A 15,439-nucleotide genomic window follows, 5' to 3' on the forward strand; every position below is an offset into this window, starting at 1 on the left:
TTCATTCCCGACATGTGGTTCCTGTCGAGTGCAGGTTAGGGTTAGGGTTACCAGGAAGTTTAAATCATCACATTTACCTGAGACCTATCTCAGAATCCTATGGTGTAATGAGAACAAAGGAATATAAGAAATGAGCAGAGGCAGGGCAGAAATCAGAATGGTCAGAAAATTAGGGCAAATGATTCTAATTTGCACTGACACTACAATCTGGACTGATTAAATTGAACCCAAAGAGAATGGATAACTTCTTTCACTCTATTTAGAAATTATCGTCAGTACCAGTAGGATACTCTTTATCTTTAATGAAAGGTGTTTGCAGCTGAGCAGTAATGAATTCCTTTGCCATCAATAGTTTGTCAAAGCCAGCTGAATTATAGATCTGGTTTTCTCTTGCTGTTCGTGCACTGCAATCAATGAAGCAAATATTCCATCTGCTTGTTTGGTCACTGTATCTGTTAACTGGGGACTGACATTACACATGCCAGATTGACTGAAGCTTGAAAAATCCCTGACAGGTGGCTGGAATGAACCAGGGGCACAGAACTTGAGAGATACCATCACTTAGAATACCTCGGGGAGTTGATGCTAAAATTGTCTCGTATTTTGATGTGTTGTGCTATTCTGTACATGCCATGCTTGTCAATTAAACAGTACAAAAATCTATATCTGTGCTTACATACTGTCCATTTATACCTTGTTATGATCCTAGGCCAGACCCCCAAGTTGTTGGTAGGATCCGATTAGGGACCGATAACATATTGTTTAAAGTAGACAAAGTTTGAGATTCAAGACACTTGCTCAGCAAAGAAAGCCACAAGATTCCATGGGTTTTGAACAAACAAAAATAAACTTTATTATACAAGGTCAGAAAGATAAAACAATTTACAATACCTATTTTATGCTCTAACCTTCAGGGTTAATTTGAGGTACATGTGAATTAACAGGCAAACAGTGGGCGAACATACCACCTTGTATAATAAATGACATACCAAAACAGATTCCATGAATTTCTCAACAGCCCACCCAGATGTTCATAATACTGTGACTTAACCAATCTCACAGAAACTTCATCTCTCTCACCACGGATTCCAAACATCACCTTGAAGATCATGCCTTAGAATTCTCTCCAAAAGTCGCTCCAACTTGGACTGCTTCAATGACAGCCCACGCCACAGGATTTCAGTCTTGTCTCCTGGGATTCCATTCCCTTGGATTCCTGAGTAAACTCAAGTAACAACTCACAAGCACAATTTAAGATCTTTGGCCGCACCAGAGAACACACTACTCCAAAGGGATACCTTTGCCCCAAGGGCCTGCAGCATGGGATCACCAACCTTCGGCTACCTACTTGAATCTGGCTTCTCTTAAGCCCTCTTCAATTACCAAACTCGGACAGCATCAACATCAGCCCACCTGGCAGGGTTTCAATCTCATCTTCCACAATTCCATTTCCCTGGATTCCAGAGGTTATTGTTTATTCATTTATGGGATGTGGGCATCACTAGCTAGATCAGCATTTACTGCCCATCCCAAATTGCCCTTGAGAAGGTGGTGGTAAGCTGCCTACTTAAACCACTGCAATCTATGTGGTGTAGGTACACAATGCTGTTAGGAAGGGAGTTCCATGATTTTGACCCAGCGACAGTGAAGGAACGGCAATATACTTCCAAGTCAGGATGGTGAGTGACTTGGAGGGTAACTTGCAAGTAGTGGTGTTCCCATTCATCAGCTGCCCTTGTCCTTCTAGATGATAGTGGTCGTGGGTTTGGAAGGTGCTGTCTAAGGAGCCTTGGTGAGTTCCTTAGTGCATCTTGTAGATGGTACACACTGCTGCCACTGTGCATTGGTGGTGGAGGGAGTGAATACTTGTGGATGGGGTGCCAATCAAGTGAGCTGCTTTGTCCTGGATGCTGTCAAGCTTCTTGAGTGTTCTTGGAGCTGCACTCATCCAGGCAAGTGGGGAGTATTCCATCACACTCCCGACTTGAGGCTTGTAGATGGTGGACAGACTTTGGGGAGACAGGAGGTGAGTTACTTGCCATAGCTTTCCTAGCCTCTGACCTGCTCTTGTAGCCACAGTATTTATATGGCTAGTCCAGTTCAGTTTCTGATCAATGCTAACCCCCCAGGATGTTAATAGTGGGGGATTCAGTGATGGTAATGCTATTGAATATCAAGGGGTGATGCTTAAATTATCTTTTGTTGAAGATGAACATTGCCTGGCACTTGTGTGGTGCGAATGTTACTTGCCACTTGTCAGCCCAAGCCTGGATGTTGTCCAGATCTTGTTGCATTTAGACATGGACTGCTTCAGTATCTGAGGAGTCGCGAATGGTGCTGAACATTGTGCAATTATCAGCGAACATCCTCACTTCTGACCTTATGATGGAAGGAAGGTCACTGATGAAGCAGCTGAAGATGGTTGGGCCTAGGACACTACCCTGAGGAACTACTGCAGTGATGTCCTGGAACTGAGATGATTGACCTCCAACAACCACAACCATCTTTCTTTGTGTTAGGCATGACTCCAACCAGCAGAGAGATTTTCCCCTTGATTCCCATTGATTCCAGTTTTGCTAGGGCTCTTTGTTGCCACATTCGGTCAAATGCTACCTTGATGTCCAGGGCAGTCACTCTCACATCAACTCCTGGAGTTTAGCCCTTTGATCCATGTTTGAACCAAGGCTGTAAGAGGTCAGGAGCTGAGTGGCCCTGGCAGAACCCAAACTGAATGTCAGTGAGCAGGTTATTTTTAAGCAAGTGCTGCTTCATAATACTGTTGATGACCCCTTCCATTACTTCACTGATGATTGAGAGTAGACTGATGGGGCAGTAATTGGCCGGGTTGGATTTTGTCCTGCTTTTTGTATACAGGATATAGCTGGGCAATTTTCCACATTGCCAGTAGATGCCACTCTTGTAGCTGCGCTGGAACAGCTTGGCTAGGGGCACGGCAAGTTCTGGAGCACAAGTCTTCAGTACTATTGCTGGGACTCATAGCCTTTGCAGTATCCAGTGCCTTCAGCTGTTTATTGATACCACATGGGGCGAATCAAATTGGCTGAAGACTGGCGTCTATGATGCTGGAGACATCTTAAGGAGGTCGATATGGATCATCCACTCAACACTTCGGGCTTCAGCCTCATCTTTTGCACTGATGTGCAGGGCTGCCCCATCACTGAGGATGGGGATATTTGTGGAACCGCTTCCTCCAGTGAGTTGTTTAGTTGTCCACCACCATTCACGACTGGATGTGGCAGGACTGCAGAGCTTAGATCTGATCTGTTGGTTAGCTTAGCTCTGTCTATCACTTGCTACTTATGCTGTTTGGCACGCAGGTCGTCCTGTGTTGTAGCTTCATCAGGTTGAGACCTCATTTTTAGGAATGTCAGGCGCTGCTCCTGTCATTCCCTCCTGCACTCTTCATTGAACCAGGGTTGATCCCCTGGCTTGGTGGTAATGGCAGAGTGGGGGATATGCCGGGCCATGAAGTTACAGATTGTGTTGAAATACAATTCTGCTGCTGCTGATGGACCACAGCGCCTCGTGGATGTCCAGTCTTGAGTTGCAAATCTGTTCGAAAGTCATCCCATTTAGCACGGTGGTAGTGCCACACAACATGATGAAGGGTATCCTCAATGTGAAGATAGGACTTCGTCTCCATAACAACTGTGCAGTGGTCACTCCTACCTATACTCTCATGAACAGGTGCATCTGCAGCAGGCAGGTTGGTGAGGATGAGGTCAAATATGTTTTTCCCTCTTGTTGGTTCCCTCACCACCTGCTGCAGACCCAGTCTGACGGCTATGTCATTTAGGACTTGGCCAGCTCGGTCTGTAGTGGTGCTACCGAGCCACTCGTGGTGATGGACGTTGAAGTCCCCCACCCAGAGCACATTCTGTGCCCTTGCCACCCTCAGTGGAGGAGTGCTGATTCATCAGCTGAGGGAGGGCAGTACGTGGTAATCAGCAGGAGGTTTCCTTACCCATGTTTAACCTGATGCCATGAGACTTCATGGGGTCTGGAGTCGATACCACTGGGACAGGACATTCCCAGAGATGGTGATTCGGTGCCTGGGACATAGTCATACTCACAGAATCATACCTTACAGACAATGCCAGGCTGTTGCTTGACTGGCCTGTGAGGCAGCTCTCCCAATTTTGGCACAAGCTCCCAGATGTTAGTAAGGAGGACTTTGCTGGGTTGACAGCGCTGACTTTGCTGTTTTAATTTCCAGTGCCTAGGTCAATGCTGGGTGGTCCGTCTAGTTCCATTCCTTTTAGACTTCATAGTGGTTTAATACAACTGAATGGTTTGCTAGGCCATATCAGAGGGCATTCAAGAGTCAACCACATTGATGTGGTCTGGAGTCACATGTAGACCAGGCTGGGTAAGGATGGCGGGTTTCCTCCCCTAAAGGATATTAGTGAACCAGATGGGTTTTTACGACAGTCGACAATGGTTTTATGGTCATCAAATTTCATCATCTGCCATGGTGCGATTTGAACCTGGGTGCCTAGAGCCTTACCCTGGGTCTCTGGATTACTGGTCCAGTGGCAATATCACTACGCCACCGCCTCTCCCAAATACATACACCCTGTTGCGATATTGTATGCATGCCAATGCAGACAATGACGTGTACTTTTGAGAAGCTGTGTAGTGACATCACCGTGTATAAGGCTGAAGGATAAAAGGCACAGTCTCCATGTTAGATGTTCACTTTTGCTAGTGATCTCTACTGCAGATGTTCACTACTGTCTGTGACTCTGTATCTGTAAGACTTTATGAGTCAGGCATATGGTTAAGTAATCGGCCTATGTGACTGTTAGGACCCAGGCTAGGTCAAGGCCTGTGCAGAGCTGTATATAATTGTTGCTAATAATAAACTTCATGTAATTGTGTTCGACCAGAACCCTTATCAGTCTCAATAGCTTGCTCAGCATAGATAGCATAGAGACAGATCCCTTGAGGTCTCATCGAGACCCTCAGCATATTTGGTGGCAGCAGACCATAAGAGACCATGACACGCCCAAGCACCAAATTACAGGCAAAACTTCAGATCTTCAGCCATACCAAGCAGAATATCACTGCTCCAAAGTGGGTACCTTTGCCCCGACAGCAAAGGAGTCACTAACCTTCAGCTTTTCACTTAGAGTCTGCTCCCCACAGCCCTTTTCTGTTTGGAACCTGTTTCTCTGCCCCTCTCTTTTTCCTTAACTTAATTAGGACCTGTTTCAGTCCCCTGTCTTCTCCCCTTACCTGGGACACTTCTTGGGACCTCTCCCTCCTCCCACCCCCACCCCTTGTCCCCTATCTGGGATATTTGCTAGCTATGGCCCTCCCCACCCGGTCACCTGACCCTAGTTTTCGCGCTGTTTTTCTAGGCACAAGTGCACTTGATCCCAAAGAGCATACATGTACTGATTTGCACATGTGGAGTCAGTTCCTGGCCTGCGTATGTGCAGAAGGTCCAAAGTTCGTCGGGACTTAGAGTTCCTAACCTTTGCGCTCAAGATTAAGCTAAATTGGGTTTCTGTAGTAATTATGGTTTCATTTAGTGTAATGTACATTTAAGAATAATACTTGTTAGACAAGATCACATGATCTGTAGTAACCAATAGGAGAGTAGCTCAGGCTATCTCAGCAGTCAGTGTAGAGTTAGAGTTGGAGGTGAAAGCACACGTATAGTTGCTGCTGAGTGTATTGTAAATAAACTTATTGTTTCCAACCAAGTAGTGTCTGCAGATCAACTTTACCAATAATAGTACAACTCGGCCACCCTACAACAAACTGGCGACAAGGATGGGATCAGATCCAGCGCTGTCCCTCGCCCAGTGATTGTGAGTGTTTAAGATCATTAAATTGAAAGGGAGATACGCTCACCAGGTATGCTGTCGCTTTGCGTTAAAGAAAAAACGGGTCCCGATCCAAATGGCTGAGAAATCTTCCCGAGGACTCGCGACATTTAAAAAATAATACAAAAAATTGCAAGACCCCCAAGTGAGAATCCACAAGATGGTTGAGCAAAACAAGAAAAAAAAAAATTTGTACTTACATTGTAAAATAGGCAGCAGCCCTGCAGGCTCAGTGGGTTAGAAAAGCTGGCACGCAGCTTGCAAGTTTAAAAAAAGGGCAATCAGAGCAGAAAGCAGTGCTGCAGTTTTAAATTTTTTTAAAAAACCGTGCAGAATCACCCAGAAAAGGGAGAAGAAATCCCTGCTGTGCTATTTCTGAACAGGAGTGAAGTTTTACAAAGTTATAAGTGAAGAAGGCCCATGATCATGGGGATCCTGCCAAAACTCAAAAAGCGCAGGAAACACAGCACAGAAAAGCCAGGGACAGCCCGAATTAAACAAAACGGTGACTGCTCTTAAAGCGGCAATACATTCAAAATGGTAAATACAAGAAAAATGGTTGTGGACAGAAAATTAGAAGAGACCCCAGAGAGAGGGCAACTTTGTGGAAGGAAACAAGAGACCCCAGAGAGAGGGCAACTTTGTGGAAGGAAACAAGAGACCCCAGAGAGAGGGCAACTTTGTGGAAGGAAACAAGAGACCCCAGAGAGTAGGCAACTTTGTGGAAGGAAACAAGAGACCCCAGAGAGAGGGCAACCCCACCATGGGCTCAAGGAGATCCCAGAAGGGAGGGACAATGTACACAAAGCTTGACATGAGTCATGCTTATCAACAACTAGAGTTGGATAATGCCTCCTGGGAATTTGTCACAATTAATACCCACAAAGCGTTGTACCAATATACACGATTTTCGGTGCTTTTCGGTGTCTCCTCCGCTTGTGCTATCTTTCAGAGAACAATGGAAAGCTTACTGCAGGGACTGCCCCAGGTTGTAGTCTATTTAGATGATGTATTGGTGACAGGATTCACTGAAAAAGAGCATTTGGCGAACTTGGAAGAAGTCTTAAAACGTTTCTTGCAACTGGAGTGCGTTTAAAAAAAAGAAAAGTGCACATTCCAAGCGAGGGAGGTGATCTATTTTGGTCACCAGGTAGATTCACAGCGCCTCCACCCGGTTGAGGAGAAAGCGAAAGCCATAAGAGAGGCACCTGCACCAAAGAACATTACAGAACTCAAATCAATCCGAGGAATGATCAACTATTATGGGCGGTTCTTACCCAATTTGTCTACAATGCTGACCCCCTGCATTCTCTACTCAAAAAGAACCAACGTTGATCTTGGGTGGCGCCCCATAAAGAAGCTTTCATAAAGGTGAAATAATTATTGCACTCATCCAGTCTATTAATGCATTATGACCAAACGAAAGAATTGGTGCTGACATGTGATGAGATATGGAGTGTGGGCAGTGCTCTCTCATTGGATGGATGTTGGCACGGAACGGCCAATAGGTTATGTATCAAGAGTACTCACCACAGCAGAAAAGGGATCTTCGCAGATAGAAGAAGAAGGCCTGTCCATCGTCTTTGGTGTCAAGAAATTTCACCAGTATGTACGCTGCTGCCATTTTACAATTGTTTTAGACCACAAACCATTGCTAGGATTGTTTAGTGAGGACAAGGCTATAACACTCATAGCCTCAGCAAGGATACGATGATGGGTTTTAATTCTGGCAGCGTACCAGCATACACTTTCATACGTAGGCCTGGCAATCAGATCACAAACGCTGATGCCCTTAGTCGTTGCCTTTACAAGAAAATGATGAGCATGTTCCAGTTCCACAAGAACTTGTTTTACTGTTAAATTTTTTAGATTCCTCGCCATTATGGTGCTCGACAGATCAGAGACTGGACAGGCCAGGACCTGGTCCTATCTCAGGTACGAGATCAAGCATAACATGGTTGGTCACAGGAGCCCATATCTGACAAAATGAAACCGTACTTCAACAGAAGACATGAAATAACCAGCCAGGATGGCATCTTATTGTGGGGAGCATGAGTGATAGTTCCTCCAAAGGGAAGGGAACCACTTTTAATTGAACTACACAGTGCCCATCCAGGAATTTCCTGAATGAAGACCATAGCACGCAGCTATCTATGGTTGCCTGGGATGGATGGCGAAATAGAGAGTTTAGTAAAGCACTGTGTGCAATGTCAGCAACTGCAAAAGTTGCCAGCGACAGTTCAATTGCACCCATGGGAGTGGCCAGGTAGACCCTGGGTGCGGCTGCACATTGACTACGTTGGACCTTTCCTGGGAACAATGTTTCTACTCACTGTCGATGCCCATTCAAAATGGTTGGACGTATATGAGGTGAAGTCACCAACTTCGGCAATTGAGAAACTACATCTAGAGTTTCGCCATTCACGGAATACCAGAAGTAGTCATTTCTGATAATGGCAAGGCATTTATGAGTGCTGAATTTCAACGGTTTATCAACCTCAAAAGTATCACTTGTGATAAATGTACTTTACCACCCTTCCTCAAATAGACTGGCCGAAAGGGCAGTTCAGATGTTCAAGGCAGGTATGAAAAAGCTAACTGGCGATCCAAACTAGCATGCTTTCTTTTTCATTACAAGACTACCCCTCACACAACAACAGGTGTCACACCTGCGGAGTTATTATTGAAATGCCGTCTCAGGACGAGATTGAGCTTAAAAATGCCCAATTTAGAGGGGAAGGTGGAAAGGAATCAGGCAAGTCAGAAAACTAGACACAACTGGCATAGTCGTGAGAGGAAATTTACCATGGGGGAGCTGGTATACGTGAAAAACTTCAGGGAAGGACCAAAGTGGTTAACGGGTGAAATAAGTGTAGTGACTGGACCTCTATCTTACCATACCATGGAAGGCTGGGTCATTCGTAAACATGTGGACCATTTAATGAAGAGGGAGAGAAATCATCAAGATTTGGTTCCACCAGTGATCATGACCGGGTCAGTTTTTCCTGTTGAGGATACTCAGCCCAGGGCTAAAATGTCTAATGTTCCTGTCAGAGTTGAGGGTTCAGAACTGCAAGTGCCCAACGAAGCACTCCAGAAAAGGAGGTTCCTGACAAAGAATCTGAAGTTGTGGAGCTACTAAGTACCAGGAAACCACCTGAAAGACTGAACTTGTAAATTCCTTACCCAGTGTAAATATTATGTTGTCTTGAAAAATATGTACTTGTAAATATAATATGCATAGCTGAGTTAAAGGGGGAGGAATATAATGATTATGGTTTTATTTAGTATCTAATGTACATTTAAAAATAATTCTTCTTAAGGAAGATCACATGATCTGTAGTAACCAATAGGCAAGTAGTGCGGGCTACCTCAGCAGTCAGTGTAGAGATGGAGTTGGAGTTGAAAGCACACGTGTAGTTGCTGCTGAGTATATTGTAAATAAACTTAATATTTCAACCCAAGAAGTGTCTGCAGACCAACTCTATCACTAATAGTACAACTCGAGCACCCTACAGCAGTTTCATTAACCGCCTTTTGTTATCTTTCAAGTCAGAAGCAGCCACATTTTCATAAAACTGTTCTATGTTTAATCTTCTCAGTCATCATCAGTGGCTCACACAATTGTGTTCCAATGCATGTGTATGGAAACTTAAACAAGTTAATTATTTCTAAACCTTGGAAATATTTGAATAGGGAAAACTTTGCAAATATTGAAAACAAACCATTTACCGGCATTTTTCTTTATGTGCCCATGGATTTACAATATACTTATAGGAAGTGAGTGTTTGACAATGATGGTCTTTAATCAGGAAATTAGTCAAGTATATTTGCATCAGCTATTTATTTGAAATCCACATAGAAACCATCTCGCTAATGAAGAATTTGATAGTCATTGCCATTCATAAGTCTACTTTTGAGCCTGAATCTTTTTTTTTTAATTGGAATTTGCAATTTAGAAAAAATGGTATTTGATATTAAGCAGGAGGAGAGATGGTTCCAAACCATTAGGTTTGAGTAGTTAGAAGAATTCCTTACATATTTAGCATATTCTGCTCATCATCTAACCTTCTTCCATTTTCTTCCTAATCAGGATATTGATTCTTAATTTAAATGCTACAGTAATTTCAATGAACAAAGCTGTTCATTTAAGAAGTAAGAATAGGGAAGGTAAGTTTGTCTTAAATGGTAATATTTTAAATGGAGTAGAGAAGCAGAGGGACCTTAACTTTTGGATACTTAGGCCATTTGGGCCTTCAAAGATAGCAGCGCAAACACGTAAAACTATTAAAAGGCAAACAGAATGTTTCTATTTAAAAGGCAATGAATATAAAAGCAAGGATAATTTGTACAAAACCTTAAAATGCACCTGGAGTATATTTTTTACCCCATTATACAAAGGATATAAAAACATTGGATAAGGTACAGGGAAGAGTGTCTAAGATTTCACCAGTTATGTGGCTGCCTCACAGATATCTTCAATATTCTAAAGGATTGTGATAAGGCAAATAGTGATCGATTGTTTGCAGGACAATAACAAGACAGCATATAAATGTAATATATTAACAAGAATAACTAAATTAGAAACAAATATTTTGTACAGATGGTGGAATTGTTTGCTACAAGCAGCTATTGATGCGGATGCTTTGTGAAGAGAATTGGATATTGGCTTGAAGTAGAGTAAGATTGAAGAGTATAGGAGCTGAGCAGGAGAGTGAGATTTGACTCAGTGGCTCATGGAGAAAATCACCATGCAGACTTGAAGGACAAAAGGACCTGGTCCTGGGCCGTGATGTTGTATAATTCTATGATGTCTTTATTCTGAAAACAATAATTTTAAGAGAGAATATTGACTGGGGTGGTTGGGGGGTGGGGGGAGGTGGGTGGCAGTAGCACTGCAGTCCATCAACTCCAGTCCTCCTCTTGTTGTGACTATTAGCCCGGGTTACTAATTAACTGAAACCCTACTGTTTTTCCAACTACATCTGCTGGACTACTAGGCAAAAGGCAAGCTGAATCTGAGGGTCTTGTGTTATAGTTTTCAATTTTAACCTTTAGATACTGACAACTCAGCATACTCCATGCACCCCAGGCTGATTTATTTTATTTCAGATGTATCACTGTGACACTTGAAAAATGATAGCAATAATTTCAATGATATTCTCATTATCGTAAAGCAATTTGAGTATAGGCCCATAGCCATTAAATTTGATTCTTACCTGCTTAAAAAAAATAGGTTCCAACCAGTTGTGGAGTGAATATTAAAATTTGAGCAGGTTGCAACACTGATGCGCCAGAAGGCCTAACATTGACCTATTTTTTGACCATCCTTTATTTCAGGTTATTTCCTCAACACCCCAGGTGCCAGCTGAGTTATAGAATGATGTAGTTCAGAAGGAGGCCATTTGGCCCATCGTAGCTCTTATTGGTATCATTGCTAGTGTTACTGTCTCATTTTCAAATCCTGGGATACGCAACAGACTTTCTGGCTGGGATTTAATGGAGCCTGTCAGAGTGGGCTAGCTGGGGGGTGAGCCTGCATAATCACGGGGGTAAGCTGCGCAATCCATTCCTGCCGGTGGGAAAACTGACCCCCGTTCAGTCAGCAGCAAGAATGGGCCTACATGGGGACCCTGCCCATTGGTTAATTAGGCTCATTATTAAGCCACTTAAAGACCTTTATCCCTGATCCCTGTGGGATTTAATGGTGGCTTAGGGATTCCCCTGAATTCACCCGGGTATCCAGTGCCTCCTGAAGGCTGCCCGGCACACCCTGTTGGATTTGCCAGCAGCTTCCCAGGGGGTTGCCCCTCTTTCAAAGGCACTTATTGTCCAATCAAGGAACCAAGCATTAGGAAGGTGTCTGCTCAGAGCCACCCCCCCGCTCCACATTGACTTACCTCTCCCCCTCACGGCGATCCCCTCCCCATGACCCCCAATCCACCCACACTCATCTGTCTCCAGGATCCAGCGATGATCCTTGGTAAAGGCCTCACTGAATTACCACCTCCTGGTGGTGCTGTCTGCAATGTAGAGCTGCTGGCCTCTGGCTGACAGCTCTCAGGGGAGGGATACTCCCTTACTGCATACTTAATTCTGTGGGAGGCCCTACACTACCCACATAAGCGCCTGATTGCACTTAAATACTGTTGGACATCCCTTCGAGCAGTGACATGGGTTTCTCATTGGTTTTCCCATCAGTGGGTTGAACCTGCTTCACCTTCTCTAAATTCTGCCCTCTATTTCAAAAGGATACTGTAATTTCAGATCAGGATCATTGCTTCACTTTTAATCTTTTTATTAAACCTGTGGGTTTGTTTGATTCAACATTTTAATGGAAATTAATTAAACGTTTCATTTGTTATATTTGCAACTATTAATAAAGAGGAACGACCTTGAGGTAAAACTTCAGAGATTCTTGCAGCATGCAACCAGAAGTGACAGAGCTAACTGCAACATTTAGTTCAGGTTCTTAGTTCACACCCATGTTCTGAAAATTAGAACGGAATGGATCGCAAGTCTTGAATGAGAAAATAAACAATAGCTCCTGACCTGAAACCTCCATTTTCAAACGCCAACAGCTCACACCAACTATTCAGATGAGGCCTGAGGACCAATTTGTATTGGGCCTCTCAGTTTTGGCACGTGCAGCCTCCTATTTCTCATCAATATGCTGCCACTCAGTGACATCATCCGAAAACCTGCCAGGTTCCACTTGTGCTCTGGTGACACCCAGCTCTATCACATCATCATTTCTCTCAATCCTTCTACTGCCTCTAACTTGTCATGCAGCTTGTCTGACATCCAGTACAGGACAAGCAGAGATTTCCTCCAATTAAATATTGGGAAGCCATTGCCTTCTTCGCCACAGAAAACAGGCCAAGTCTAATTTCTATGTGAACAAGTTTGACTGCAAAATCCTCTCTCCACATTTTGAGTGAGGTATAATCCTGTTTAAAATAGAGGGGAATTTCAGATATACATGATAAGCATTTGTACCTTAATATCCCACAGCATAACTAGAAAATCTGAAAATGTAACTATTGGTACAATGTTTCAGGGCTACAGAGAAACTGGCAATTTAAAAATCTGGATGAAATTATGACCAAATAACTAACATTGTATTTAATTTGCTTTCGTTCTGTAGGAGCAGTATGTCTTTGTTCACGATGCAATTTTGGAGGCATGCTTATGTGGAAACACAACAATACCAGTCTGTGAATTCAGAGCGATGTTTTATAACATCAGCAAAGTGGACCCACAAACCAACTCCAGCCAGATTAAAGATGAGTTTCAGGTGACCAAGATCTAATAAACATGAATGCAAGAAGAAAAGAAGCTAATGAAGTATATGATTTTAAATATGTGTGTGTGGTACAAATGGAGAATCAGTATCATAAATAAAATGGTAAAGAGCCTGTATGAAAATATCCTGATAGATGATAGCTAACTTGACTTTTGGAGTGTTTCTTGACTGACCAACATCATAGACTGTTTTGATAGGGTGGCATTCAGAATTGTGAGGAAAGCCAGATAATGTTGGTTATATTGAGATAATACATTATGAAGCTAATTCATGGATGCGGATTGCTAACTGGCTAAAGTTGAACAGTTGTATCAGGAGCTAATGTACAACAGAAAAGATATTGAGTGGGGTGTCCATGTCGGATTTCCTCTTGTTCCTGGGTGCAAGGACATTTGGAAACAGTCAAAGGGTATGAGTGATTCTCTGTGTCCAGTGTGCACTTGCAAGAAGCAAAGCAAATAGAATGCTTAGTTATCCGTTGAGTTTGTGTTAAATCTGTAGAGTGCTATGTACACAACCTAGTCGCTAAAATTTATGGTGGCCATTCATGCCCCAGAGGCAATACAGGGCAGAGCAGTGGAGCTAAACCCAATGTTAGAGGGAAGTGCTATTAGGAATGATCTGGAGCTCTTCAGTTACTGAAGAGGCACCATAGAGAGGACCTTGTAGAAGTATATAAGATCCTTAACTAAATAGAGGACATAAATCTAATCCAATACTTTCATTTATGCCTGGGAAGCAAGACAAATGGGACTGGTTCATGGTTGTGAACAGCAAATTCAGGACAAACATTTCTCTACACAGAGGTTGATCAGCAATTGGAATGAATTACCGAGAAAGAAGATTGAGAGCAGGGCACTAGAGTCACTTAAGAAAAAGTAGAGTTGATAATTTGGAAGGATGAATTTGAATAGGTGAGGATACTTTTCATGTAAACCAATGTGTGATCTTCTGAAGTAGAAACAAAATCTTATTTCATGGGAAGATATTGAATATTCTATTTAGTACACACAGTATTTTTATGTTTTAAAAATTATTTTTTCCTTTTTTAGTTGGCGAAAAGCAGATGATCATGCTGTGCCATTGAAATGTGGTGGCAAACCATAGTTATAAGTCTACAAGAATGAAATAAAACATTGGGAAAATGGTGGTCTTGGATTCTGAAAAACTGATCTGAGAGCCTCTTAATTGCTGTAGGAATTTAAATGAATATGTGGAGCTTGGGCAGTTCTCCTTTCCAGTAAAGTATATGCATGTTCACTGAAAGAGGGGAAGTGATTTGGTTAAAAAAACACATTATCTTTAGAACTGTACATCCACATGGGAGATGAAACGTTTTAGCTGCTGTGGGCTGGGTTGTCATACCCAAACATGGGTGGGCTGGGGCTGGGTCACAGGATTAGAAGTTTAAAAGTCTTAAACCCAAGTCCAACCCACCTACTTCCAGGTTTAATGGAAGTGAGAAAAGGGGCTGGCAACACCCACACTCCCATTATGCAAATTGGCAACTTAAATATTTTAATGAGGTTGGCAGACTCTGATCTAACCTGTTTTACAGGTTTAACTGTCGCCTGCCGGGTTTCCGAGGCCTCAGGAAACCCAACAGTTGAATTCAGGCAAGGACAGTTTCAGGAAAAGGTAAATGCCTTTGTAGCACTGCTTGTGGGTCAGGAGGAGCAGAACTGCTTTCCCCAGGCCCTGCAAGCTTCCACTGCAGCCACTCCACCCCCTTCAATTAGACCACCAGACATAATAAAAGGCCTCTGGGGTCAGAGATCGACTTCCCTTATTCCCCCTTCCCCCCCCACCCCAGGATCAGACTTTGCGTTGCCTCAGGTTCGAGGATAAGACTGCACCACAGAATTGGACATACTACAGGATTGGGGATTGGAGTCATTGGGGTAAGACATCACAACTGTGATTGGGGATCAGACCACACCAAGCTCCCCCCCCCACCCCTTCTCACAACCTTCCCACCGCCTCAACCCCAACTGGCCTTGCAGCCTGCTCCTGAATCCTCCCTGAGCGACTGAAGCCAAACCTGTCAATCAGTCTAACCTTTGGTTCAGCAACTTTTCAGGGATGAAAGACGGATGTTAGGAAACCCAGACTTCCAGGTTTCCCATCCAAAATCAGCCCCCCCCCCCCCGCCCCCAAACAATGTGTTAATGTTGCAATCCTATTACAATGGAGTGCATGCTCTAGTTGTAAGTAAGAGCAGCTGTTACTGGTTGGGGAAAGGTTAGGGCGTTATTCTTAAGTATATATAGGAACCTAT

The 15,439-nt window shown here is 43.4% G+C and overlaps 1 protein-coding gene across 6 annotated transcripts in view; it reads left to right on the forward strand.

Annotated features, from left to right (window-relative positions):
* The window catches only part of ptprt (protein tyrosine phosphatase receptor type T), a 1,450,199-nt gene that overhangs the window by 1,409,392 nt on the left and 25,368 nt on the right, over positions 1 to 15,439 (forward strand). For all 6 annotated transcript variants that reach the window (XM_078555116.1, XM_078555118.1, XM_078555117.1 and 3 more), the window contains one exon: positions 13,003 to 13,152. In XM_078555116.1, coding sequence (XP_078411242.1) covers positions 13,003 to 13,152 — 150 coding nt within the window. The remainder of the gene's footprint in view (positions 1 to 13,002; positions 13,153 to 15,439) is intronic.

Source organism: Cetorhinus maximus, chromosome 13 (assembly GCF_964194155.1).
Source record: "Cetorhinus maximus chromosome 13, sCetMax3.hap1.1, whole genome shotgun sequence".
NCBI classification, from domain to species: domain Eukaryota; kingdom Metazoa; phylum Chordata; class Chondrichthyes; order Lamniformes; family Cetorhinidae; genus Cetorhinus; species Cetorhinus maximus.